At 42.4% G+C, this 25820-nt stretch overlaps 1 protein-coding gene across 10 annotated transcripts in view; it reads right to left on the bottom strand.

Moving 5' to 3' along the window:
- The window catches only part of ZC3H14 (zinc finger CCCH-type containing 14), a 41683-nt gene that overhangs the window by 6480 nt on the left and 9383 nt on the right, over positions 1-25820 (bottom strand). For 4 of the 10 annotated variants that reach the window (XM_027552683.1, XM_027552687.1, XM_027552685.1 and 1 more), the window contains 7 exons: positions 25373-25802; positions 24496-24656; positions 23925-24025; positions 22422-22577; positions 8069-8143; positions 1758-1917; positions 783-1015 (listed from right to left, as the gene is read on the bottom strand). In XM_027552683.1, coding sequence (XP_027408484.1) covers positions 783-1015; positions 1758-1917; positions 8069-8143; positions 22422-22577; positions 23925-24025; positions 24496-24656; positions 25373-25802 — 1316 coding nt within the window. The remainder of the gene's footprint in view (positions 1-782; positions 1016-1757; positions 1918-8068; positions 8144-22421; positions 22578-23924; positions 24026-24495; positions 24657-25372; positions 25803-25820) is intronic. The other 6 variants (XM_027552684.1, XM_027552690.1, XM_027552691.1 and 3 more) reach the window with 3 other exon arrangements.

The following is a 25820-nucleotide window of genomic DNA, read 5'->3' as shown; positions in this document are numbered from 1 at the left end:
CATTTTCGTATCTCTAACAAGAAGAGGATTACTGTGGGAAAATTTCAGAACCCATTATTGCTTTTTCTTTGAGGCTCTTCATATTTAATATTCAGTAATTGTCTCTCTGGTTTACCAATGAAGGTGTTCCTAAAATCTTTGTAAGCTGTGAGGAATATGACTGGTATTCACTATCAAGAATGAAAATGCTCAAGGCACTGCACTGGCCACTGATTCCAGTGAGAGAAGCACTGCTAAGAAGTGTCCATCTGCCTAAAATCATGTCACCATTTGAACTGAGTTCATCTCTACTACAATGTTTCTATATTAATTTAAACAAGGTTTTTTCCTAAACCTCCAAGAAGTACTTTGAAGTATCAGATAAGAAACTCCTTTCAAGGGAATTTCACTGAAGTAGAAATAACATCAAAATCCAAATAGAGTTTTCTGTCCAGTTAATTACTAATTACAAGAGTAACCAACTGCTGCTGGTTCAAGAGGAACATAACAAATACAGTTTCTAAATGGGAAAAAAGGATAAACAAGGCACCAAGCAAGAATCCATCCTTTAACAAGCATCGTGGAGAGGCGTTTGTCGGCCTCCACGGTGGAACTCCGCTTTGGCATACAGAGGACAAACAGTTTCAAATTCAATTGGCCATTTAGTCTGAAGAAGTATACAGGCCACCACCAAGTTACGATTAAAAGACCTCCAACCAACATTCATTCGAGGTAGAGACACATGGCAAAGACGTCCTTCGTGACGCCGGCACCCTGAGAGGGCGGGCTGAGCCCCCACACACCGTTTGCAAAGCTACCATCTGGGTCCTCAAGCTGCCTGCTCAGCACGCGCGACCGCTGCGGGTGGAGGAGGCCCGCGAGGCCCCCGTGTGAGGCTGCAGGGTGCTGTGCGGGTCTCATTCCTTCAGAGCACATGTCCTCCTCTTGATCTGACATGTATCCTGGGGGGCTGGGGACACCGTCCAGCGTCACTATAAACTTGGGACTCGCAGGTTTATCTGGTTGTACAAGATCTCTGCCAGACAGATAGAAAATACCACAGAATTAGGGAAACGCACAAAAAGCCGAGCCTCCTACAGCGCTCTTCAAAAAACTACCACTGCCCTGACTGGTCTGCAGTTTCTTCACTAACAAACAAGCCTTGACAGGACTCCCAGGGACGGCTAGCAGATTCCTGCTCACGCACGATGACTAGGGCCAATCTCTGTGGCGTCGGCACCAGCCCTTCAGGCTGCCCTCAGGGCGCTCTCCCTCAGCCCTGACCCCGGCACCCACTGGACCTTCACAGGGTCATGTGGAAACAAATGGAGAAGTCAGCATCTATGCTCAGAACACAAGAGCCAGCCGTTCTGTACACACTAAGTTTATTAACTCTACGTTTGTTTCCTTACAGAACATTCAGTCCATTATCTATGGCGATAATCACCCCAACCCAATCTGCTAACTCTCTGACTGAGATGTCCTAATTCTTATCATCTGGCTTTTAAAATTTCATTTCCTGGATGTGCATAAAGAAAATAATCTTATTAAAAGAGCTAAATCATATACTGACTTACTTGTATGGTAACAGATTTCTGAATAAGAAAGATGAACTGAAATTTTTGAGAACTGGGTGTGCCTTATGACACACGGCCTAACTTCTCAGTCAACACAGCATCTACACTGGGGCCAGGACGGGCAGGAGGGGGCTGGGCGCTGGCGGTTAACTTCCACTGTCTATCAACACACGTGAGCTACAAAGCAAAGAGTCCATCTACCGTGTCTGCACAAGGTGTCCCGAGCGGGCCCGAAGGGCGTCTGCAGTCTCCATCCCCGACGCCTGGCTCGCTGCCACTACGAGCTCCTCACACAGCTTTGGCTTCTTCAGAATAAATGATCTTGTGTCTGCATGGACCATGGATTCCATGTCATAGTAATCTGAGCCAAAGAAATTGGCCACAAATGTTTACTTCTGAATTTATCTTGCATTCCCAACATCACACACGTGAGAAGAATGTCAATCCTTTATATATTTGTAATTATTTTAAAGGAAAATTACAATGGTTCAACTTAGGAATAAGGCTGCAATTCTATGCCAAACATCTTTTCAAAGAAGTCAAGCATTCCTTTGCTCATACAGCGTATTACCAAGGCATTCTAATGAACTTCCTGCCTACAGATAGAAGAAAGGTTCTTCCATGAGGTACCTAATGGGATATTAGTAACAATATAAAGTACAACAATATTTTCTATAAACAAAGAATACAGACTCCTAATGTGCCCTAGAATCATGATACAAAGGCTATTTTTAAAAAACTCTTTAAAATCTGTTTTGCTCATTTTGCACACTTATGGAACAGAGCACACCCGAATGAAAACAATAAAAGTGGCATAGTTTCTGCCTGGTTGAAGACAGACTACTTTGAAAAAGAATTTTAAGATGAATAGACATCGATAAAAATACAGCAAGGATAACACTGAACTTTAATGCGAGCAGCCACAGATCACATCACCGACAATACAATTTTCAAGCTCAAGTACTTTATAAAATACACCAAGACCCGAGGCCCGGGACACAGACCGCCGGCACACCAGCAGGTGTCACGACCAACGTCAGGAGCAGCTCTGCTCCTCAACAGGCAACAGAGACCAAAGCTCAGAGCACGCGGATTCAGGGCCACTCGTTAAGTAAAACGGAAACCTAAGAGCACTGCGCGAGCTACGCCAAGAAAAAGCAGAGAAAGAGAGGGACCCCAGTGGCAGGCTGAACAGACTGAATAGCAAGAAGGCTTGAGGCCTAAAGGGTCTTCTATGTGCCCCCGTGCCGATGAGCCTGGATTCTGGTCAAGAAGTAAGAAGTAAACCAGGGTTTCTAAGTAGTGAAGTGACATGAGCACGTTTTTTTAGAAAAACAGAAAGTGGGAGGAATGGACTGGAGCCCCAGGTCTCAGCCACGGGGCTCCTGCCCACGCCGCCTTCCTCTCGCACACCTAGAGGAGGGGAGACACGTTCTACACTCACGCGGCACTAGCAGTGACAGCAGGTGCGTTTTAAACGACTGTCCCAGGAAGAGGCAACCTGCCTCCCCCTGCAAGGGCAGGAGAGACGCAGATGAGTGTAGGAGGAGGGGGAGGAGCACGATCAGGACAGGGCAGAGAGCAGACTCAACAGAGGGCAAAGACACGTTTCCAGTTCAGGCTTCTTCAGTTTGAGGTCTTTGCAGGACTCTCAGGTGTTCAGAAAGAAGTTGAAAATTCAGATTTTATTATTACGAGCGGGAAAGAAGAAAGAAACAGAGTCTCTGCTGATGGTGAGATGACAACGTGTGGTCAACTGTACATATTCAGCATGGCTATCTTCTCCCTGAGCCCTCACAGACAGCCCAGGAAGCAGATCCCTCCTGGGTTGCAGACGCCTGGTTTGCACTGAGTTCTGCTCTGGTTCACCGTGTCCGCACAGCTAGCAGACGGAGGGGCCAGGGTGCAGTCTGTGGGCTGCGGCTCCTCACCCCCCTCTTCTCCCTCTTTGAGGCACAGCAGTTCTACTAGTCTGCATCTTGGGAGAATACGGATGAGATGAAAATAATGCTCAGGGCAGGATACAGGATAAAGGTAACATTTTAAGGGGCAGGAGAGGAAGGGAACTGAAGGAGAAGGAAAAGGAACTAGTGGAAGAACAGACAGTGAAGTCCCAGAAGACAAAAGACAGAAGATGGAAGAAAACATGGGAACATCAGGGCCACACATCACAGAGTGCAGACAAGTGTGCACAGAAAACAGCTTTATTCTCGACACGAGCCTCTCGTCACCCCATCAACACTCCTGAGCACGGCCTGGGTCAGGCAGAGCAGACAGATGGCAGAGTTAGTGACACCTCCTGGGTGAGGACCACAGGCTGAATCCACACATTTGCATCCTCCTGAAACTCTAAGGCCTTACAAATAGCTGTGAAAAGAAGAGGAGTGAAAAGCAAAGGAAAAAAGGAAAGATAGAAGCATCTGAATGCAGAGTTCCAAAGAATAGCAAGGAGAGGTAAGAAAGCCTTCCTCAGTGACCAATGCAAATAGAGGAAAACAAGAGAATGAGGAAGACTTAGAGATCTCTTCATGAAAACTAGAGATACCAAGGGAACATTTCATGCAAAGATGGGCTCAATAAAGGACAGAAATGGTATGGACCTAACAGAAGCACAAGATATTAAGAAGAGGTGGCAAGAATACACAGAACTGTACAAAAAAGAGCTTTACGACCCAGATAATCACAATGGTGTGATCACTCACCTAGAGCCAGACATCCTGGAATCTGAAGTCAAGTGGGCCTTAGAAAGCATCACTACAAACAAAGCTAGTGGAGGTGATGGAATTCCAGTTGAGCTATTTCAAATCCTGAAAGATGATGCTATGAAAGTACTGCACTCAATATGCCAGCAAATTTGGAAAACTCAGCAGTGGCCACAGGACTGGGAAAGGTCAGTTTTCATTCCAATCCCAAAGAAAGGCAATGCCAAAGAATGCTCAAACTACCACACAATTGCACACATCTCACACGCTAGTAAAGTAATGCTCAAAATTCTCCAAGCCAGGCTTCAGCAGTACGTGAAACCGTGAACTTCCAGATGTTCCAGCTGGTTTTAGAAAAGGCAGAGGAACCAGAGATCAAATTGCCAGCATCCACTGGATCATGGAAAAAGCAAGAGAGTTCCAGAAAAACATCTATTTCTGCTTTATTGACTGTGCCAAAGCCTTTGACTGTGTGGATCACAATCAACTGTGGAAAATTCTGAAAGAGATGGGAATACCAGACCACCTGACCTGCCCTTTGAGAAACCTATATGCAGGTCAGGGAGCAACAGTTAGAACTGGACATGGAACAACAGACTGGTTCCAAATAGGAAAAGGAGTACGTCAAGGCTGTATATTGTCACCCTGCTTATTTAACTGCTATGCAGAGTACATCATGAGAAACGCTGGGCTGGAAGAAGCACAAGCTGGAATCAAGATTGCCAAGAGAAATATCAATAACCTCAGATATGCAGATGACACCACCCTTATGGCAAAAAGTGAAGAGGAACTAAAAAGCCTCTTGATGAAAGTGAAAGTGGAGAGTGAAAAAGTTGGCTTAAAGCTCAACATTCAGAAAACGAAGATCATGGCACCTGGTCCCATCACTTCATGGCAGATAGATGGGAAACAGTGGAAACAGTGTCAGACACTATTTTGGGGGGCTCCAAAATCATTGCAGATGGTGATTGCAGCCATGAAATTAAAAGACGCTTAATCCTTGGAAGGAAAGTTATGACCAACCTAGACAGCCTATTCAAAAGCAGAGACATTACTCTGCCAACAAAGGTCCATCTAGTCAAGGCTATGGTTTTTCCAGTGGTCATGTATGAATGTGAGAGTTGGACTGTGAAGACAGCTGAGCGCCGAAGAGCTGATGCTTTTGAACTGTGGTGTTGGAGAAGCCTCTTGAGAGTCCCTTGGACTGCAAGGAGATCCAACCAGTCCATTCTAAAGGAGATCAGTCCTGGTTATTCATTGGAAGGACTGATACTGAAGCTGAAACTCCAATACTTTGGCCACCTCATGCGAAGAGTTGACTCATTGGAAAAGACCCTGATTCTGGGAGGGATTGGAGGCAGGAGGAGAAGGGGATGACAGAGGATGAAATGGTTGGATGGCATCACCAACTCGATGGACATGAGTTTGAGTGAACTCTGGGAGTTGGTGATGGACAGGGAGGCCTGGTGTGCTACAATTCATGGGATCGCAAAGAGTCGGACATGACTGAGCGACTGAACTGAACTGAAACTCTAATAAAATGTCAGTAAAGGGTTAAATTAAAAAACAAAAAACACCTCACAAAGAAAATAATTGTAAAAGAAGAGATAACCAGGGACTGTCCTGATGTTCCAGTGGTTAAGAGTCTACACGTCAACTGCAGTGGGTACATGGTATGTCGGGGGCAATAAGCACATTTTAAAAGGGGAAAACTTAGTAGATCTCTAAAAGCTGAGTCTTCAACTAACAATGAATAATATGGATCCCAAGCTTCTTCCGAGGCCAAGAAGTGGGCAGCACAGGGGGCCTGGGCAGGGGCTGGGAGAAGGCAGGGCACAGCAGAAGCAGGTTCAAGGGTCCATCCAGAAGCAGGTAGCTCTCCCTAAACTCTATGTATCCGTTTTCTTTTCTGTGATCCTTACCACAGCTATTCCCCTACTGCGACCCTTGAAGACACTTGGAATTACTGGAAATATGCTTTCCTGTTGATCATTGCTCAAGAGGCTTATGGATGAAGCATCATGGTCTGACAGAAAAGGTGCAAAATTAACTCAATGCATACTATTAAAACTGTAAAAAGCAGTTAGATTTCCTGATAATCTTTGACCACTTCTCCCCTGGAGCAAAGTGGAGCTTTAGACTCCTGAAAAGGTAAAAACAGAGGGTTTCTAGACTAATGAATGCCAGCCATGTTGAAAGAAGTACTGTTCTGAAAACTGTGTGTTTGTGTGTGTGTGTGTGTGTGTGTGTGTGTGTGTGTAGTAAACATTACACAGAAGTTAATGTTGAGGTGCCTACCTCAGTTCCGTCCCCACTGAGCTCCCAGAACCCTGGCACCCAATCCACTTCTTGAACCATCTTTCTCTGGAAAAGCTGACCAACCTAAAAGACTCAAAGACACAGACATCACAGCACCGCCAAAGCAGACAGGCTGGACAAGCCACTCTTTTACTGCAGGACCTGCATTCAGAAGTCAAAAGTCCCTTACCTCATCCTCTAATTAATGAACCCAAAAGGCCAATCAGCTTAAGCACCCTGCTCTTAAATTACAAGTTAAGCAAGGATCCTCAGACACCTGAGAACCTCTATCGTGAAAGACAGTGATCAAAACAAACCACCTGGAGAAAACAAGACCAAGAAGGGCGGGGAGAAAATGTCCAAAACCACCTTTCGTATCTTCAGAGAAGTAAGAAGGCACCGAGGACATGAAATAAAGCCAGGGTGTTAATAAAACAAAGGGATACGCAGAAACAAAAGGGCTCTCAGAAACAACAGAAAGCGGGAGGCAGGCAACGGCTGTGCTCACACGTAAGCCTTGGAGAGCGGCTTGATGCAGACAGAATACGCACTGTGGACGGAAGTAAGCGAAGGAGACACGAGATGCGCAAGTGCCGACGGTGCCAATAACACACCGACCGCAGCTACCACACATTGTGAATGAAAGTACTTACGCAGAAGCAGGATGGAATGCTGGGAAATGAGGGCAAAATCAAGGATGCAGTGTATCTCAACACTCTGACGGACAGAAGGGAGAAACCAGAGAGAGGGAGAGATCAAAGTCACAGAAGGGTGTCAACACCAAAGTATTTGCCAACTGGGTATGATGTGGCATCTGGGTAGAAGGTAATCCTTGGAGAGAATAAGCACACCTTTCTGAGCAGGCCAGGAAGGGTAAGGGAATATCGTTGTTGACTGTGGAGTCCTGAACACAGGTGAGGAAAATTCAGTAGGAGTCGACACGGAGTAGTCGAGGAACCAGAGCTTCCAACAACGGTCCCACCAGACATAAATCAGGTGCTCACCACGGTCCTGCGGTAGCCCGTGGGATGTGCCTATGTGTGCTGGGGGTCAGGGAGACAGGCAAACAAGTTACAGCAGCTCTCAGAATGATAAGCTCTGGGTAAACACCTGGCCACAACATTTCTAACACGAAATCAAAGTGAGAATAAGGTTTAACAGGCCAGAGGACACTAAAGCAGCTCAGAGCAATGGAGAAAGTTCAATGGAAAGCAGGGTAAGGATTCAAGAGGTCCCTAAAGCAGAGGCATGAACAGCCAACGGTTTCCAGGGACCGGGGTGAGATGGTGTCAGAGGAAGCAAGTTTCTGTGTGAGGTGAACAATGTAAACACCACTCAGCATGAAGAAAACGCAGGTCCCGACTCCTGGCCCTAAAATATTTTCACAGATCTTAATGTAGCATCTTAGGGCACGGTCTAAGAGACACAGGATACATTAAATGAGGTGTAAGGAATGGAAATAGCAACTGAAAAATGCTAGATTACAAATGGAAATTTAATATTAGCACCAACCTTGACTGATCTGCAGAGTTTCTGCCATTACGGGGTCAATTTGCAATCGGGATAACAACTGCCTCTGTTGAGTTCCTAGAACATAAATTTTAAAACTTCACTATGCTTAAAAAAAACGAACAATAGCAGCTCATGTGCTTCCCAGGAATTAAGACCAAAATAATCTTTCTGGGTTCCTAATTGAAAGTCTTTAAAATAACTTAAAGCTTCCACAATACAATTTAATAATAATCCTAGACCAAACGTCTGTAAGACAAAAACCTGTACTCAGGTTAAACCAAAAATGACCACGGTTCTCCCTGTCTGGAAGCTGGTTTCCTTGGACTGGAGAGAAGCACAGTGATGAAGGCAAAGGGCTGCAGAAGCCAGTGGGGCAGCTGCCTGGGCCCTCGGCTGGCTCCCGGGGAGACGGGCGACAGCCGGCGGCAAGATCCCCGCGAGGAGGTCTCCCTCTGCTGCTGGGCTCTCAGCGGGTAAGGCAGCCCCCACCGCAGAACAGAGTTCCCAAAGGACACACTGAGGCTCGGACGGGCAGAGAGCAGCACACAGGGAAGGAGACACTCAGAGCGCTGCAGCCCAGGCCCTCTACCACAGAACGCGGGACAAGCACTTAGCGATCCTGCAAGAAAGACACACAGCTCGAGCATTATTTCTTAAATGGATTCACAATTTTCTCAGTTACACTGCAAAACAAAACAGAGATATAGAACTGATTTTTCTATCTTCAAGTTGAGGTTTGCGAGGGCGTCATACTTCTCCGAACACCCCAGCCTAGCAGATACTCGGTCCTCACTTGTTGATTTAGAAGCCCAACAGTACGGTGTAGGAAGGGACGCAGTTGACAGGGTTCTAAACACTACTGAAGTATCAGTGAGAGCGTGCATGCTGCTGCTTAGTAAACCTACTGCATCAGTTTCACAAGGACAGTTTACTCACTCAGTGCAAGCATGTTAAGTTGGCAGCTGCTTACCAACTATCATGTTTCATTAAGAGGTTTTTAAAAAAGTTTAAAATTTGCCAAATTGTTATCCGCTATTTTCTTTTAAATATGAGTTACACTACATTACTCCCTAATGATGTGCCCTACTCCCCAGAATAAGTTAATTTCTTCCAAAATTACCATGGTTGAAAATCCAGTAAATCCTCAGGAGCTGACCCGAAACAGATACTTAGCCAAGTTGTATTCCTGAAGGGCTGCCTGGGAAACTGACATGTGATTAGGTTACAGGGAGTATGCTCTTCCAATTCAAATACTAACAGGTCTCTTTAGCATAAACAGTGAACAGTGACAGAATTATACATTTTAAAGTAATTTCACCAAATAGATAGATGAAAGACCACCATTCTCTCACATTTCAAGTTTTGTTTCACCTCTCTAACCTTTTCAAAACATCATTTTTAGAGATCCACGAAAAAGGATGGAATTCTAAAGTCTAGGTTTCTAAGACAAATCATGTACAAGATTTTGTCATTAAAGGTCCACGAAAAATTCAAGTTCTCTGTGACCTGCTGCCTCCATATGAAAGCGACAGTCAAGTTACCCAATACCACATTCTAAAAATTTACCTTTCTCAATGTTTCTAAGGAAACCAATTATTTTTACATCAGTAGTCCTTGACTGTGATGCAAAATCTACTTCCTCCTGCAGATCTTCAAACTGTCTGCTGCCTTCAGACGTTGAATACTCATTCATTTTAACCTCCAAAGATGAAATTTTTGCTTCATTCTGTGACACTCTAACATTAAGATCAAACAGATTTGCTTCCACTGTCAAAATTGCTGCTTTCATCCCTTTAATTTCATTGATATCAGTTGATATTTTCCTTAAAAGATGGGAAATACTGTCTAGCTCATTCAGTGAACAAGAGGAACTTGTTACTGAACCTAAGTCAACTGGCCCAGGTGAAAAGAAAATTGGTAAAGATGGTGATGGAAACCTTGATGACATTTTCATAAAATTCTCTCTCCTTAATATTTGGTAATTTTTCTTTCACAGCTCACTAAGCTTTCATCAAAAGTAAAAGCAATCATTAAGGCTGTGACTTTAAGAAGTATTAAACCATCAGTAACCTTTTAAAACCTGTAATTGAAAAGACAGGATTGTACATTTCTGGAGTCAGAACTCAAAGTAAATCTGAAAATACTCAACAAACCAGACCCAATTTTCTCTCTGCTTCAACCGAGAAGCCTTAACACACAGCCCCCTGTATCCTGTAAGTCTTACTTACAGCTCCTCTCCAAACAACAGACCCTATTATTACACAGGAAACAACTCTGGCTTGTGATTGGCTGGAAGCAGACACACGACACACCAAGAATTTTCTATTATTTACCTCATATGAAAAGGGCCACTGAAGACCTGAGGCATAAATAAGCAATATAACATAAAGTACTTTATACCTGAATATGACGTGAACTTAATGTACTTTTGCTCATCAATGTACCTGTAACTGTCAAGCTTCGCATTATTTTTAAATTGTTTTATCTAGTATTTTGAATTTCATTTCCCCTTGAAAATAGTAATAGGACACTATTTGGAAGCTAACTGGACCTTTGATCACACCCATGTGTCTCTAATGAGACACAAACCTCATTAAAAATGGTGGTGATGATGGAATTCAACTGTACTGATATGAGACCTGGTGGAAATTTAAAGACAGAGACAATGAGGATTTGGCCTTGGTTTGCTGCTACATAATTATTACATAGGTGACTTTTCGCCATTCTGTGGGTTGCCTTTTTCTTGATAGTTATCTTTTGAAGCACAGACGCTTTGAACTTCGATAAAGCCCAACTTCACCTATTTTTTCTTTAGCTGTATGTGCTGCTGGTGCCACATACAAGAAACCACTGTCTAGTCCGACTTCACTTAGTTATACCAAACTCTTTCTCCTAAGAGTGTTGTCATTTTAGTTCTTACACTTATGCATCTGATCCATTTTGAGTTAATTTTCATATATGGTGCAGGGTAAGGATCCAACTTTATTCTTTCGCATGTGGCTATCCAGTTCTCGAGCATCATTTGTTGAAAAGACTTCTTTCCCCAATAAACAGTCTTTACGTCCTTGTCAAAATACAACAGATCACAAGCACACCGGTTCATTTCTGGATTCTCACCCCGATTCGACCGATTTATATGTACACCCTTATGCCAGTGCCAGGAGATGGCATAGCTGCAGCTCTGCAGTAAGTTTTGAAAATGGAAAATGTAAGTCCTCTAATTTTATTATTTTTCAATAGTTATGGCTATTCCAAGTCCTTTCCCCTTCTATGTAAATTTCAGAATCAGCCTGCATCTTCTGGAAAAAAGCCAGCAGAAATTTTTAACAAAGACTGAGTTGAATCCAAGATCTATTTGGGGAGTATCATCATCTTAACAAAATTAAAGCCCTCCGATCCAAGAGAATGTCTGCTGCATTCAGAGAATGCATCAGAGTATATCTCTCCATGGCTATAGTTTGAGAAAGGTTTTTACTTTGTTTTACTCACTAAGCCAACAAATAAGCTGTGCAAAATATGATGATGCAAGATGGTGAACACGACTCCCCACAGCCCCTCCAAAAGAATTTGTATAAAGAACTGCAGCCTTTGGCTTCCCTGTAACAGAATAAAGAAAAAGTACTGACATTTATATAAGAATCTTTATTTACTTCTTCATTCTTACCTGTAAACTAACCTAAATCTTCAAAATCTTTATACAGAAAATAATTTTCAAAGTTAACAAGGCTTTGGAGCCACATGGAATTCCTCAGGAGCGCCAGCTAACGGTGGTGGCGTGGCACCCCCTGGGCCCGGCACCGCCTGCACGTCAGGGGCCACTGGAGGGCAGCAGACATTGCTGCAGTGAGAGAAGCAGGGGGGTGTCAGGGGATGGGTCACAAAGAAACAGGTGCCCAAAAGGAGCCCCCTGGAGGCTTCCTGCTCACCCATGCGTGCCCAGCTCAACTTCAGAATGCAAAGTAAGCAACGATCCTTCCACAGACTCCAATGTAAATATTCATCAACAGAGAAAGTTCACATATTCTTGGGAAATCAGAACTCAAGAAAGGTTAAGGTCAGCGAGTGAGTGGCAGAGCCTGGTTTAACACCCTAGCAGTCTATCTCCCTGAGCCCCTACTCATAACCTCTGTATTATGACACTTCTATGATACAGTAAATGGAACAAAACGCATTACAAAGAAAACCCATGTGGTATAACTCTTTTTATACATACGTGTATGTGTGTACAGAAATACACTTAGAGTTCTGCTCTGCCCAGAAAGGATGGATATGTACAAACAGATTTTTAAAAACACTAAGACTGCAGACGCACACCTGCTGCAAGTGTGGCGCTTACTCTGCAGAAGGAGGTGGGCAGGACGGAGGGGGGACTTTCCCTGTTTTCTCTGAATACGAAAACTCCTTTTTACCAGGAGTCTTCACAGTGATTCCAGTTCAACATGATATACATTAAGTATATACATTTATAGCCTCTCCTTCTGGAGAGTCCATAAAAATGAAGTAAAGAACGTGAAAATGGCGCAAATTCTTACCAACATATAGCAGTAGATTTCAAATTGGGTTTCCAAGACAATAATCCACTTCCTCCACGAAGGTGGAGAAAGGAAATCAGAAATTCTATTATATTAAAAATATTTTTTATCTCGATACTCCTTAGAACTCTGTTTTTACATGTTCCTACATATCAATAATAGCATTTGAGTGTGTGTATATAAACGAAATACATACATTGAGTGTACAGACTGAAAAATGACTTTAGCATTGTGTGGTTAGGGAGCAGATTATAGCAGGTGAGATTTCAACCACTTCTGGAAAACAGAACACACACACATGAATACTGGCTGAGGCCCAGCAGAAGAGCCATAGACAAGGCACTGGGAGAGCTGCAAGCGCGGCAGCAGCGACACACCCACGAAGGCAACAAACGTCTACTCAGCTGCTACCTCATGCCAGCCGTGTTCTGGGTGCTCAGTAACAGCAACAAACCACACACACACACACACAGAGCAACAAACCACACACACACACACCCCCCCCCAACAAACCACACACACACACACACCCCCCCAACAAACCACACACACACACACACACACACACACACACACACACACCCCTCCCCCGGCCCTTGCCAAAGAGCTTCCACTGAGGTGGTGAGGGGAAGATGAGCCTCAAAAACAAATATATTTTATGTTCCTGATATTTAAAGTCCCAAATCTGGATTAAAAAAAGATGGCAGTTAAGTGCTACAGAGGAAAAAAGTTTTAGGAAAGTGGATTAGGGAGAATGGGGCTGGGAGCCTAAGGAAGGCCTCAGAGATGAGCAAGCTTACAGACGACAGGAAGCACACATTCCCAGAAGAGGGCAAAAGCAGCTCACACATGCTCTTCTCTGAATGCTCCGAAAGAGAAACACACCAAGCAGGTCTGGGGAAGAGCAAGAGGACAGAATGGGGGGCCTGGCAGGGTAGGTGATGAGACCGGGGAGGGCTTTTGTCCTTGGGAGCGTAACAGGGAGTCAGCAGAGGGTTCTGAGCAAGGGTGTGCTGGGATCCAACTCACAGTTTAAAAGGGTCCCTCTCTGCTGTGCGAACAGACAGCAACAGGGAAGTTTGCGAGGGACAGATCAGGAAGGACATCGCCGCCGTCATCAAGGCAAGTCGTGGACGATGGCTTTCACGAGGGCAAAAGACGCAGAGATATAAGGGGTGGGTGAACTTTAATATATTCTGAAGGTAGATGATGACGAGGAGGGAAAAGGAGGGAAGGAAGGAAAGGAGACTGAAGAAAGGAAGAAAGGCAGAAAGTGTGAAAGAAAGAACAGCACAGGTTTCTGGCCTGAGCAACTGGAAAGAATGGCTACCATTAACTAAAACAAGGAGGGCTGGAGGAAGAACAGATTGGCTAGGAAGATGTTAGCAGTTTGGTTTTAGACAAGTTTAGGAGGGTTCACTATATATCCAAGGAGATATATAAAACAGTTGGATAGGAATTCAGGTCCAAGGTCCAAACACAAAGCTGAGAGTTGGCAGTGCTGAGCCAGATGAAATGAACACAGGGGCACCTGATGAGAGGCTGGAGCAATCAGCAAAGATTTCGAAGGATATGAAACAAAAAACTAGGTTTTCCGAATGGTATAGGCACACAACATTTAAATGATAAAATTTTTAATTAAAAAAAATACTCTTTTCCAAAGAAACTCAGCAAATGATCTGGGGAAAATCCAGGCAGCTAGTGGGAGTATAAGGCGCCCCCAGGGAAATTCCTCTGCAATTTCAAGGCTGATAAAGCAGCTCCTTGCCTGCTTTATTTAAAATAAAACCTGCCAACGATAAAGCTTCCAGCCCATGCCCAACTCTAGCTAAGTCTTTGTACTGCCTTTTCTTAAACTGGGGGCTTTGCTGGTGGCTCAGATGGTAGAGAATTTATCTGCCTGCAATGCAGATCTGGGTTAGACCCTGGGCTGGCAAGATCCCCTGGAGAAGGCAATGGCTACCACTCCAGTATTCTTGCCTGGAGAATTCCATGGACAGAGGAGCCTGGCGGGCTACAGTCCATGGGATCGCAGTCTGACAGGACTGAGTGACTAACACTTTCTTAAATTAGGATCAGACTTGTTGAAAAGAGCCTACAAATGAAATAGCAAAAAGAGCAAATGAAAACTGATAGGAAACTATTTTGGGGGGAACAAAAAAGAATTCTTAAACAAAAATCCTTCAAACCCTCTACGTTCCTCAGACAATTTGAAATGATCCTGTATTCACAAGATAATATGAAAAACAAAACAAGAGAGAACTTGTGGAAATTTTAAAAAATCTGCCCGTTTTGGAAAAAAAAGAAAAAATAGGGGAAGTGAAGAGAAAGTCAAGAAAATATTTCAAAAAAAAAAAAAGAAAATATTTCAGAGTGGAACATGATCAAGTCACAATTGAGGACCCAAAAGAGACAGTAACTAACTGTACCTAGACTCATCACAGTAAATGTTAGACATCAGGGACACAGGGTAACAAGCCACAATGGAAAAGAATCTGAAGGAAAAAATTCATATGTATGTATGTATGTGTATGTATATATGTATGTATAGATGAATCATTTTGCTGTACACCTGAAATAGAAATCAACTATTCTTCCATTAAGAAAAAGAGAAAATCCTAAATATTTCCAGAGGAAAAGCCCTAGTATTAATAATGGACTAAGAATCAGATGGGCAATCAACTTCTCAGCATAAACAAAGAAACCTCAAGACAAAGAAGTCACGTCTTCCAACTTTTGAGGATTAAACTTCTGTACTGAATCAATTAGTATCAATTAAACACTAGATTTCTAAAGGCCAAGAAAATTTATTTCCCATACTTTCTCCTAAGTTTTTTCATGATCTGGTGACAAAAATGGAAGACAAAGGGGATCTAGGAAATGCAACGTGAACTCAGGGGAGGAGTAAATCCTGGAACGGAACCTTGAAGCAGACCAGAGAGCGACCAGGGGGATGAGAAGACAAGGACAGAGGTTCTAGGAGGAAGGCACTTAAGGAAAGAAGGGAAACCCAAAAACACCAACTATAATACAGGAGGGCAAGGAAAGAAGGGGGGAAGAACCTAAAAAAATCAAAACATTGAACACAAGGAAAAGAAAAGAAACGACTCCAGGGAAATCCTAGACCAAGAACTGGACGAGACGATCTAAAGTTGGGCCTGAGAAGTGTTTTGTATCTTAAAGATTTAAATGCTGCTTATTGGTTCTCAACTTTTAGAGCCAACCTACAAAGCAGAGTAATAACAAGACAAGCAGAACAACAACAAAAGAACAAAACAAAAATCAGAACATCCTGTGCATCCGATCTTCTTCAGCAACACAGAAGCAGAGATGACAGAATTTAAAAAGTAAGGGGATGAGAAAAGACACGTAAGAATTTAAGGACATAAATATCTTTATCTTTCAGGAGTCAAAATACACTGATACACACAGTTAATTACACAAGAAATAGGTATATTACTTAAAATTATAAAAAGTAATCAATCGATGAACTAAAAACAGTTAATTTACTATATAGGCATGGAGGCAAGGAAAACTGCGGGTTAGATTCTAATATATTGAAGCAAGAGATCAAAACATACCATATAGCTGACTTAGGAAACAGTGGTACAAGCATATTATTACATGGAGAAAAGGAAAGAAACAGGAGCATTTATAAGAGGTGGCCTCCAGGAGAACCAGCGTGGAAAATAAAGAAGCAAAATACGTCACTTGTTATTTTAAATTGCTCTGTACTATTTATCTTCTAATCTATCAGCAAGTATTACAATTTCTTTTTCCAAATTTTCCAGGGTGAGCATGTATTTTGTAATGTATTTTACTTTAGATGTAAAATTTTATTCAACATATACCAAATAGAAGAATAAACGGAACCCATGCCTAGACACATCATAGTGAAACTGCAGAACACCAAAGACAAAGAGAAGATCTTGAAAGCAGCCAGAAAAGGGACAGATCACCTACAAAGGAACGACAGACAATTAGAATAACAGAAGTCCACTCAACAACAATGGAAGCCAGAAGACAGTGGAGTAACATAAACAAGGTGGTGAGAACAAATGACTGCTGCTAACCCAGATTTAGATACGCAGCAAAGCCACTGCACAAGAACAAGAGGAACTGAACACGCTTGTAGGTAAACAGATTCTTGGGAAATTTACCACCAACAGACCCGTTCTAAAGAAACTTCCAAAGAATACACATCAAAAAATATTTCTAAATACTGTAAAATGATGGTCCAAAATCACTGCAGATGGTGATTGCAGCCATGAAATTAACAGACGCTTATTGTTTGGAAGAAAAGTTATGACCAACCTAGATAGCATATTCAAAAGCAGAGACATTACTTTGCCAACAAGGGTCCGTCTAGTCAAGGCTATGGTTTTTCCAGTGGTCATGTATGGATGTGAGAGTTGGACTGTGAAGAAAGCTGAGCGCCAAAGAATTGATGCTTTTGAACTGTGGTGTTGGAGAAGACTCTTGAGAGTCCCTTGGACTGCAAGGAGATCCAACCAGTCCATCCTAAAGGAGATCAGTCCTGGGTGTTCTTTGGAAAGAATGATGCTGAAGCTGAAACTCCAGTACTTGGGCCACCTCACGCAAAGAGTTGACTCATTGGAAAACACTCTGATGCTGGGAGGGATTGGGGGCAGGAGGAGAAGGGGACGACAGAGGATGAGATGGCTGGATGGCATCACTGACTCAATGGGCTTGAGTTTGAGTGAACTCCGGGAGTTGGTGATAGACAGGGAGGCCTGGCGTGCTGCGATTCATGGGGTTGCAAAGAGTTGGACACGACTGAGAGACTGAACTGAACTGAAGTAACATTCAAGAGATTTGAGAAAAAAAATAAACATGTTTGGTAAATCTGAACAAACACAGCCTGGGTTAAATAATAATGGTACCCAATTTATGCAGTAAAAAAAAAAAAAAAAAGAAAAGGACCAAGATGAGGCACTGGAAACACAATGTAAATTCTGAGAAGGTAAAGACTGCAGCGAAGATATTCTAAGATCCATTTACTGTTTGCAGATGGGGTCAGAATAGACTTTTAGAATACTAAATTTGTATGGTAAAATGTCAGTGGTAACCAGTAAAAGAACAAAAACCATTTAAAAAAAACACAAATAAAGCTGGGCAATCAACAACAATTACAATGTAATGTAATTAATAAATCTTTAAAAAAGGTCAAAAAATAAAAGCAGGCAAACACAAAACCCCCCCAAAAAAGTGACAGAAACTAGTCCAACTCCATCAATAATCGTCATAAATGTGAAGGGTTTAAACTCATATAAAAAGCAAGCTCAGACGGAATTTTAAAACAATAATGCAGCTTTACAATATTAAAAGACATACACCTAACAAGGACAAAGAAGACTAAAAACAAATGCATGGAACACAAGATGTATGAGGCAAATACTAACTAGCTACATTAAAATCGGAAAAAACTGAGTTTTAGATGAAAGCATCATTTAATACATGGAGGGTTACAGATAAGGATAAAAGTTTAAATTCATCAGGAAGAGGTACCTTCCTAATTCAATTCATCAGGACAATTTTAAATATATATGCGCCTAGTTCAATAGCCTCAAAGTACAAGAAGCAAAATCTACCAGAAGTACAGAGAAATTAAGACAGATCTGTCATCCTGACAAGCAATTTCAAAACCCTCTCAATCACTGATAAGCAGACCAAAAACTCAGCAAGGTCAGGACTTGAATAATACTAGCTATAGAGTTTTAACTACTAAATGCAGAAATTTCAATTCAACAGTTAGAATCCACTTTCTTTCAAAATGTACATAGAAGATGTACATAATGGACTATGTTAAGTCTTAAACTACTTTAAAAAAAATTATACAAATCACATTATCTGATCACAATGCAAGTAAGTCCATAGTATATAGTTAAAACGATTAAAAGACAAAGCAAAACTCCCATATTCTATATGTTAAATGCACTTGAATAACTAAAACTTTGTGATGTGCAGCAAAAATGGCGCGTCGAGAGAAACCCAGGGTTTAGATGCTTACATTTGCGAAAATCAGGCTAACACAAGTTAGTAAGAGAAAATATAGACATATATATTAAAAGTAAGAGCAAAAATCAATGAAAGGGAACACACACCAGAAGAGAATCAGTAAAGCAAGAGCTGCTGCTCTGATAAATGTTTCAAGACTGGCCAAATACACTCTGAGCGACAGATTAACCCAAGACAAAAGCAAAGCACTGTGAGGTGGCTAGGCTCATTAAAATACAGAGGTCAGAAGGATGGGCGAACACTACCCACAGCTCCAGCCATTGTATGTGCATATTTAGATTTTTAAAAACCTGTCGGAGACAAAGCTACCAACAGTGACTAAGCACACTAATGAATTTCGAAGTGTGGCTCTGCGCTTGTGAACAAATGATACCAGTACTAGCAGTACTAGTCTTCAGTAGCAGAGGCACTTCACCCCTTTTCAGTTTCTTAACCTTTTACTTTAAAATAAAACGATACAGAAAGCCTCACAAAAACACCTAATGAGTTCTTGTAAGGCAAAACACCATTATAATCTTATTCAGCTAGAAAATAGAACTAAGTAAGCCACCCCACAACATGTGAAATTCTGGGCTGGATGAGTTACAACCAAGATCGCAGAGAGAAATATCAACAACCTCAGAGATGCAGATGACACCACTCTAAATTTAGGGCAGAAAACAAAGAGGAATGAAACAGCCTCTTGATGAAGGTGAAAGAGGAGAATGAAAACTCTGGCTTAAAACTCAGTATTAAAAAAGCTAAGATCACACCATTTCACGGCAAACAGAAGGGAAAAAGGTAGAAGCAGTGATAGATCTCCCCTCTGGTTCTAAAATCACTGCGGATGGTGACTTCAGCCATGAAATTAAAAGATGCTTGCTTCTTGGAAAGAAAGCTACTGACAAACCAGTGTATTAAAGAGCAAAGACATTATTTTGCCAACCAACGGCCATATAGTCAAAACCATGGTCTTTCCAGTAGTCATATACGGATGTGAGAGTCGGACCATAAAGAAAGCTGAGCGCCAAAGAATTGATGCTTTTAAACTGTGGTGTTGGAGGAGACTCCTGAGAGTCCCTTGGACTGCAAGGAGACCCAACCAGTCCATCCTAAAGAGACCAGTCCTGGGTGTTCATGGGAAGGACTGATGCTGAGGCTGAAGCTCCAATACTGTGGCCACCTGATGTGAAGAGTCAACTCATGGGAAAGACCTGATGCTGGGAAAGACTGAAGGCAGGAGAAGAGTGAGACAGAGAATGAGATCGTTGGATCCAATGGACATGAGTTTGAGTAAACCCCGGGAGATGGTGAGGGACCGGGAGGCCTGGTATGCTGCAGTCCATCGGGTCGCAAAGAGGCAGCCACAACTTGGCAACCGAACAAGAAGCCACCGCACTAGCCTCCCTCTGTGTACTCCTATCCACAAGGAGTCACAGATGCTTTTTAGAGTAATACCTGCTGCTGCTGCTGCTGCTAAGTCACTTCAGTCGTGTCCAACTCTGTGCGACCCATAGACAGCAGCCCACCAGGCTCTGCCATCCCTGGGATTCTCCAGCCAAGAACACTGGAGTGGGTTGCCATTTCCTTCTCCATTGCGTGAAAGTGAAAACTGAAAGTGAAGTTGCTCAGTCGCGTCCGACTCATAGTGACCCCATGGACTGCAGCCCACCAGGCTCCTCCGTCCATGGGATTTTCTAGCAAGAGTCCTAGAGTGGGGTGCCATGGCCTTCTCCGGAGTAATACCTAGTTTGTGATTTTATCATACAAGTGTACATACACAGACACGACACCCTACCCTGTCCTTTGCATTTTGTAAGTCTACTGATGTATATAATGCCCCCAAAACTACATTTTGCCTGTTGCACACTCATCGCCTCAGTATCTCCTGCCAGCTGACTGCTGCACCAGAGGCTTGATCACTCAGGTTCACATCCTCTGGCAAGACTAGGGTCGTCTTTTATTCTTTCATCAGGAAGCACAAAATAGTGGATTTTCACTTTTAAAAGTTTTAGTAGCCATTATCAGTGCCTAGATTCACTAATTCACTGTAAGTTGGGGGGAAACTACTATAATTCTATCCTTTTGTTTCACTAAAAGCTGAAATAATTTTAAAAGATGCTCCCTTCATCTACTATATCAAAAGGGATAGCAAATACTTCCAATTTTAAGTTTGTGGATTTCATGGTCTGTTGCAACTGTTCAACTCTGTGGCTGTAGTATGAGAGCCAGAGACCATACATAAATACGCGGACAGAGCTCAGTCTGATAAAACGCCGCTTACAGACACAAGCACTAGCTCCTGTGCGCCTCTGTCACCCTGTGGTACCACCCTTAAAGGAAGGAAAGCATAAATGCTCAACTTTACTTTTCTGGTTCTCACAGCAATGAATTAGTATCTATTATCCTCCAAAAGGACCAATTAAGGGTTTACTTGGAGAAGGAAATGGCAACCCACTCCAGTATGCTTGCCTGGTTGAATCCCAAGGAGAAAGGAGCCTGGCAGGCCACAGTCCCCGGGGTCCAAAGAGTCGGACACGACTTAGCAACTACACCACCACCAGCAAGGGTTTACTTAAAAACACCACCATGGGGGTGGGGGGACCATCATGAAATCACACATTCAAACCTGTTTAACAGACGCCAATTCACTGCAAATCCTTAACTAAAGCTCAAATCCCAGTTTCCACTGCTTGAAACAAATTGGCCCATTTATTCTTTGAATCAGGACCTACTGGCTATTTTGGGGTTTTCCCATTTTCAGGACCATCATTTATTGGAACCGCACATATGGACGCAGCAAACTGCACACCCTAGGTTAAGGACTTTTTAAAAAATAAAAGGAGAGAGAGGGACAAATGTAAGATGGAAGCGTAAGGTTTCATGAAACAAATAAATCTGGGAGGACCATGGAACAATTTAAAGGACCCAGCTGAGGAGGAATGAAAAAATATACTCCAGCATTGTAGAAGTATTAAGTCACAATTAGCACGCAGCTTTGGTGGAGTTTTTTATAGAAGAGGGAAAGAACAAACTAGAGTCTTTCCTAATGGGAACAGAAGAAACGGGGTAGAAAGCAGTGGAGAAGGGCTGGGCAGGCCCAGGGGCAGATAATGAATGAAGCTGCCGAAAGGCCAAGCTGCTGGCATCACTCCTGGACGACGCAGAGTGGGAAGAGGAGCCAGAAATGCTATCACAAAGCAGTCACAGCATCAGAGTCACACTTAGACAGGAGAGTCTGTCCAAGAGTCGGGGGTGAGGGGCTGAGAGAAAGCAAGCAGAAAGATTAGCTGGAAGTATGTCAGACCCAAGGGGATAAACTAGTAGTACCGGGACAATGAGGCAGCTCTGACAGTGATGCTCAGAAAGGGCAGATTTAAAGGCAAGACTTCAAGTTCAAGGGAACAGGGCTAGGATTACCAAAAAGGAAGGAAGAGTGCAGGCATCCACATAACTAAAGACTGGCAAAATACTGAAAAAACTGGGTGACTGGATTCATGGGAATTCACTGTACTATTCTTTCCACTTTTGAGAACACTAAAAATTTCCCCAGTAATATGCTTTTTTAAATTCTGAAAAGTGTGTAGACTCCCCTCATGGTCCCTTTTCCTATTCATGGGCCTACTGGGCCCTTTTCTCACAGCATAACCAAGATTTCATAAATCCTCACTGGAAAATATGTGATGTGAAAAAAGTCTAGTAGGAAACGAAACCCCATTTACACTATTACCTTGCCTTTCGTCTACACTGCCTCCTTGCGCCTCCTCTTCTTTAACAAAACGAAACCCCATTGACACTATTACCTTGCCTTTCGTCTACACTGCCTCCTTGCGCCTCCTCTTCTTTAACAGGAGAGCTTATCCTAGGGACTCTGCCATGTCCCTGGGCCACTTCTGCCAGCAAGTCTTCCTGAGAAGTTCTCGTTCTGGGAGCAACTGGAAGTGTCTGTTTCTGTGAGACTTTTACATAAAAAGCAAAAAAAGAAGGACATTCAAATGAAGTGATGTGTCAAAACTCAACAGTGAGTATCACATTAAACGATAAATGCCTCCTTGGGTTTAGAGTATGTGAGCTGTTAGGCACAGTCCACAGACAGCGCGCGTCTCCCTTCAGCACCGAGTCACCCACGCCTGTGTAAAAGCGTCTGCACACCGTGCGCTGCGTGAGTAAACGCGCTGCAGCGCACGTGCTCTTACCACATGCGGTTTGGGTTCCGCTTCATGGTTGTGCAATAATTTCAAATTATAATCTAGATAGCCTGGATAAAGAATTTCAATGCTATGTCTCAAAAATCTTTTGAGACTCTCTCCAATTACAAAAGTAGGAAATTTCAAGTTCACAGTGATATCTAAATTTCTCACCCTTCTAAACACTCAATATTGCTGACAGACCAAAAAAGAAAATGTAAATAGAGGAATTGTTACGTCAAGTTGGCCTTTACCTAATAATTCAAACGCTGTTTATGTTCAGGGTTAAATCAGGGATGACAAGAAGTAAGGGTACAGATGACTACCAGGCTTCAAAGTTGCTAGCTTACAGTTTACTTCATTTTAAGAAAGGGTCACACACAGAGATGCAAGAGAAAAGAAAAGCAGAAAAATGCTAAAAGGACAGTCACCAAATCCGTAGCAAAATTAAAATTAAAAAATTTAGAGTGCATAACCATTACAGCTTACTAGCAGAAAATCTGCATATTAGACACAGCACGCAGGGCACAGAGCACCGAGCCTGAGAGCAATGTGAGGCCCGTCATTTGGTTACACTTTAGGACGGGTTTCGTGTAAGATATTATAGCTCATTCTTCTCCTCTGTTTTAAAAATGTGTTAATACTTTATAATCTTTCATAAAACCATTTAGTACTTCCACTAGGACTGGGGCAAGAACATGAGTCAATTCTCTGCCTCACATTCCATTAACAGGTTTTATTGAAAGGAAAGAAACCAACGTGTTCATATGCTATACAAATTTTTCTAATTCCCACCGATTCTGGATTTTGCTCCCTTTCATACAACATAAATGTATATCTAACGTTGGCTATAATGCTATAAACGTGAAAATCTCTTATTTACCAAAACTCCTTTTAAGATTTCCATTATATATTTTACCCTTATTAGAAAAAGGGAATAAAAGGCATTACAGTTGCTCAAAGAACTAAGTTCTACTGATGGTTGAGAAAGTTTCTCACAGTGGTCACATCTCCTTTTAATCATTCTCGCCTTGGCCCTAATGTTTAGCAGGCATTTTTATCACCACTTGAGGAGCAATCATCTACAGCTTACTCAGGAATTATAAACATTCAAATTACCTGTAGAATAGTTAGTTGTTTTTGTTACAGATTCTTGAGCTTCAGATATAGCCTTCAAAATTAGATTCTTGTTAGCTTGTTTAGAAGGTGGAAGTGACGGTCTGAAAAAGAAGGGTATTTTAATTGAACTTTAGATTGGAGTTCTTTACATGCTAGCCATCCACTGTATCTTTACTACAGCCTTCTCTGGTCTGGAACAGACTAGCTGTAGTCTTTAGGAAATACCAACTGGACTGGAACCTTATAACTTTTCAAACAACAGATTTGGATCAGCTTTCCTCCCACCCATGTTACGGTTTTTAACGGAAAAAGATTACCAATGGAAAAGTCATGTGTGTGTGTTGGTCACTCAGTCACGTCCGACTCTGTGACCCCATGGCTCCTCTGTCCATGGCATTCTCCAGGCAAGAATACTGGAGTGGGTTGCCATGCCCTCCTCCAGGGGATCTTCCTGACCCAGGGATAGAAGTCTTACATGGGATTAAATTTGTACTTTCATGATGTCCTCTTCAAGAAACCCAGAAGACTCTATCAGGCAATGAAAGGTTAATTTACAGACATGCTCAGATACCTCCGTTCAGGCTTTGCTGGCACTGACACACTGCTGGAGATGCTTCCTGTACGGGACCCACAATCATCGTCTTCCTCCTCCTCTTCTCCGTCGTGACTGAATTTTTTTACTTTAACAACTGAACTTACCACAGGCAACTTTCTCTTCCGAAAGTTTTCTTCCTGCAATCATATAAATTTCCACTTACCTAGTCTCAGAAGATAAAGTTCTACTACAGAATACTTAATAAAGAAAAAGCCAAGCAATATTAAGAATTAAGTTCATGGGCTATTTCCCTTTCTTATAAAAGTAATAATAGTAATATCTCTAATAATCAATCTTAAGCTAAATCTTAAGCAATATTAAGAATTAAGTTCATGGGCTATTTCCCTTTCTTATAAAAGTAATAATAGTAATATCTCTAATAATCAATCTTAAGCTAAATCTTAAGCAATATTAAAATTAAGTTCATGGGCTATTTCCCTGCTTTCTTATAAAAGTAATATCTCTAATAGTCAATCTTAAGCTAAAGCAAAAAGCGCTTTACTGTCATTCATACATGGCAGCGTACAGTACTGTTGAGGAAGCCTGTGAAGTGGAGCTCCTCAACTGTTTACCATAGCCATGAAGGATCTCATGACCTAAAATCCTCCCAAAATTATACCGTAAGGTTAAAGCTATCTCAAATGTTAGCATCCTAGGAAAAGTTTAAACAAGATGCAAAATATCTGTAGAAGCCAGTTGTGGAGAGGAAAATGAGACTGGTGTATTATGTTGAGCAGCTCAGAAATCAGTTTAAAACAAACTTGCAATATGTGATGCTATTTCATATACAACTTACAACTAAGAACGGACAATTTGCAGCAGAACAGCGCAGAATTCAAAAGTATATACAAACCTCAATACTCATCTTTTCTGCGTTGCTTCTGAAGAAGGGACTGTAAGTCTCTTCTAAGCTGTTAAGCACTTCTGGTTCACACAAGCGTCCTGTTTCATACACCCGGCTGCTCTGAATATCAAGTTGCTTGGCAGCATGGATACTGTTTTGCTGCTGTTGAAACTGCAACCTGTTTAAATGAGCACCACTGTCTGTGTTTCGAGTTGCAGGTGGCCGATAAATTTCAATAGAAGGGCGAGAAGAACCGTATGTAAGTGTCACTGTGGTTTTTTTCTGAGATAAGGGATTCTCCTGCACAAAATTGAGGTCTTCATCAATGAGATCATCTGGTTCTGGCTTAATATCAATCACATCTTCAGAGGGTGCTAGCTCCCTCAAAGGTTTCACTGTGGACATTAGTCGGGTTGCAGCTCCATCATCGTAAGTCTGTCTGTTAAAAAATGAAAAC

This window comes from Bos indicus x Bos taurus, chromosome 10 (genome assembly GCF_003369695.1).
Source record: "Bos indicus x Bos taurus breed Angus x Brahman F1 hybrid chromosome 10, Bos_hybrid_MaternalHap_v2.0, whole genome shotgun sequence".
Classification (NCBI taxonomy): domain Eukaryota; kingdom Metazoa; phylum Chordata; class Mammalia; order Artiodactyla; family Bovidae; genus Bos; species Bos indicus x Bos taurus.
The sequence above is the reverse complement of the archived record's forward strand: the minus strand, read 5'-3'. Positions and strand labels throughout refer to the sequence as shown.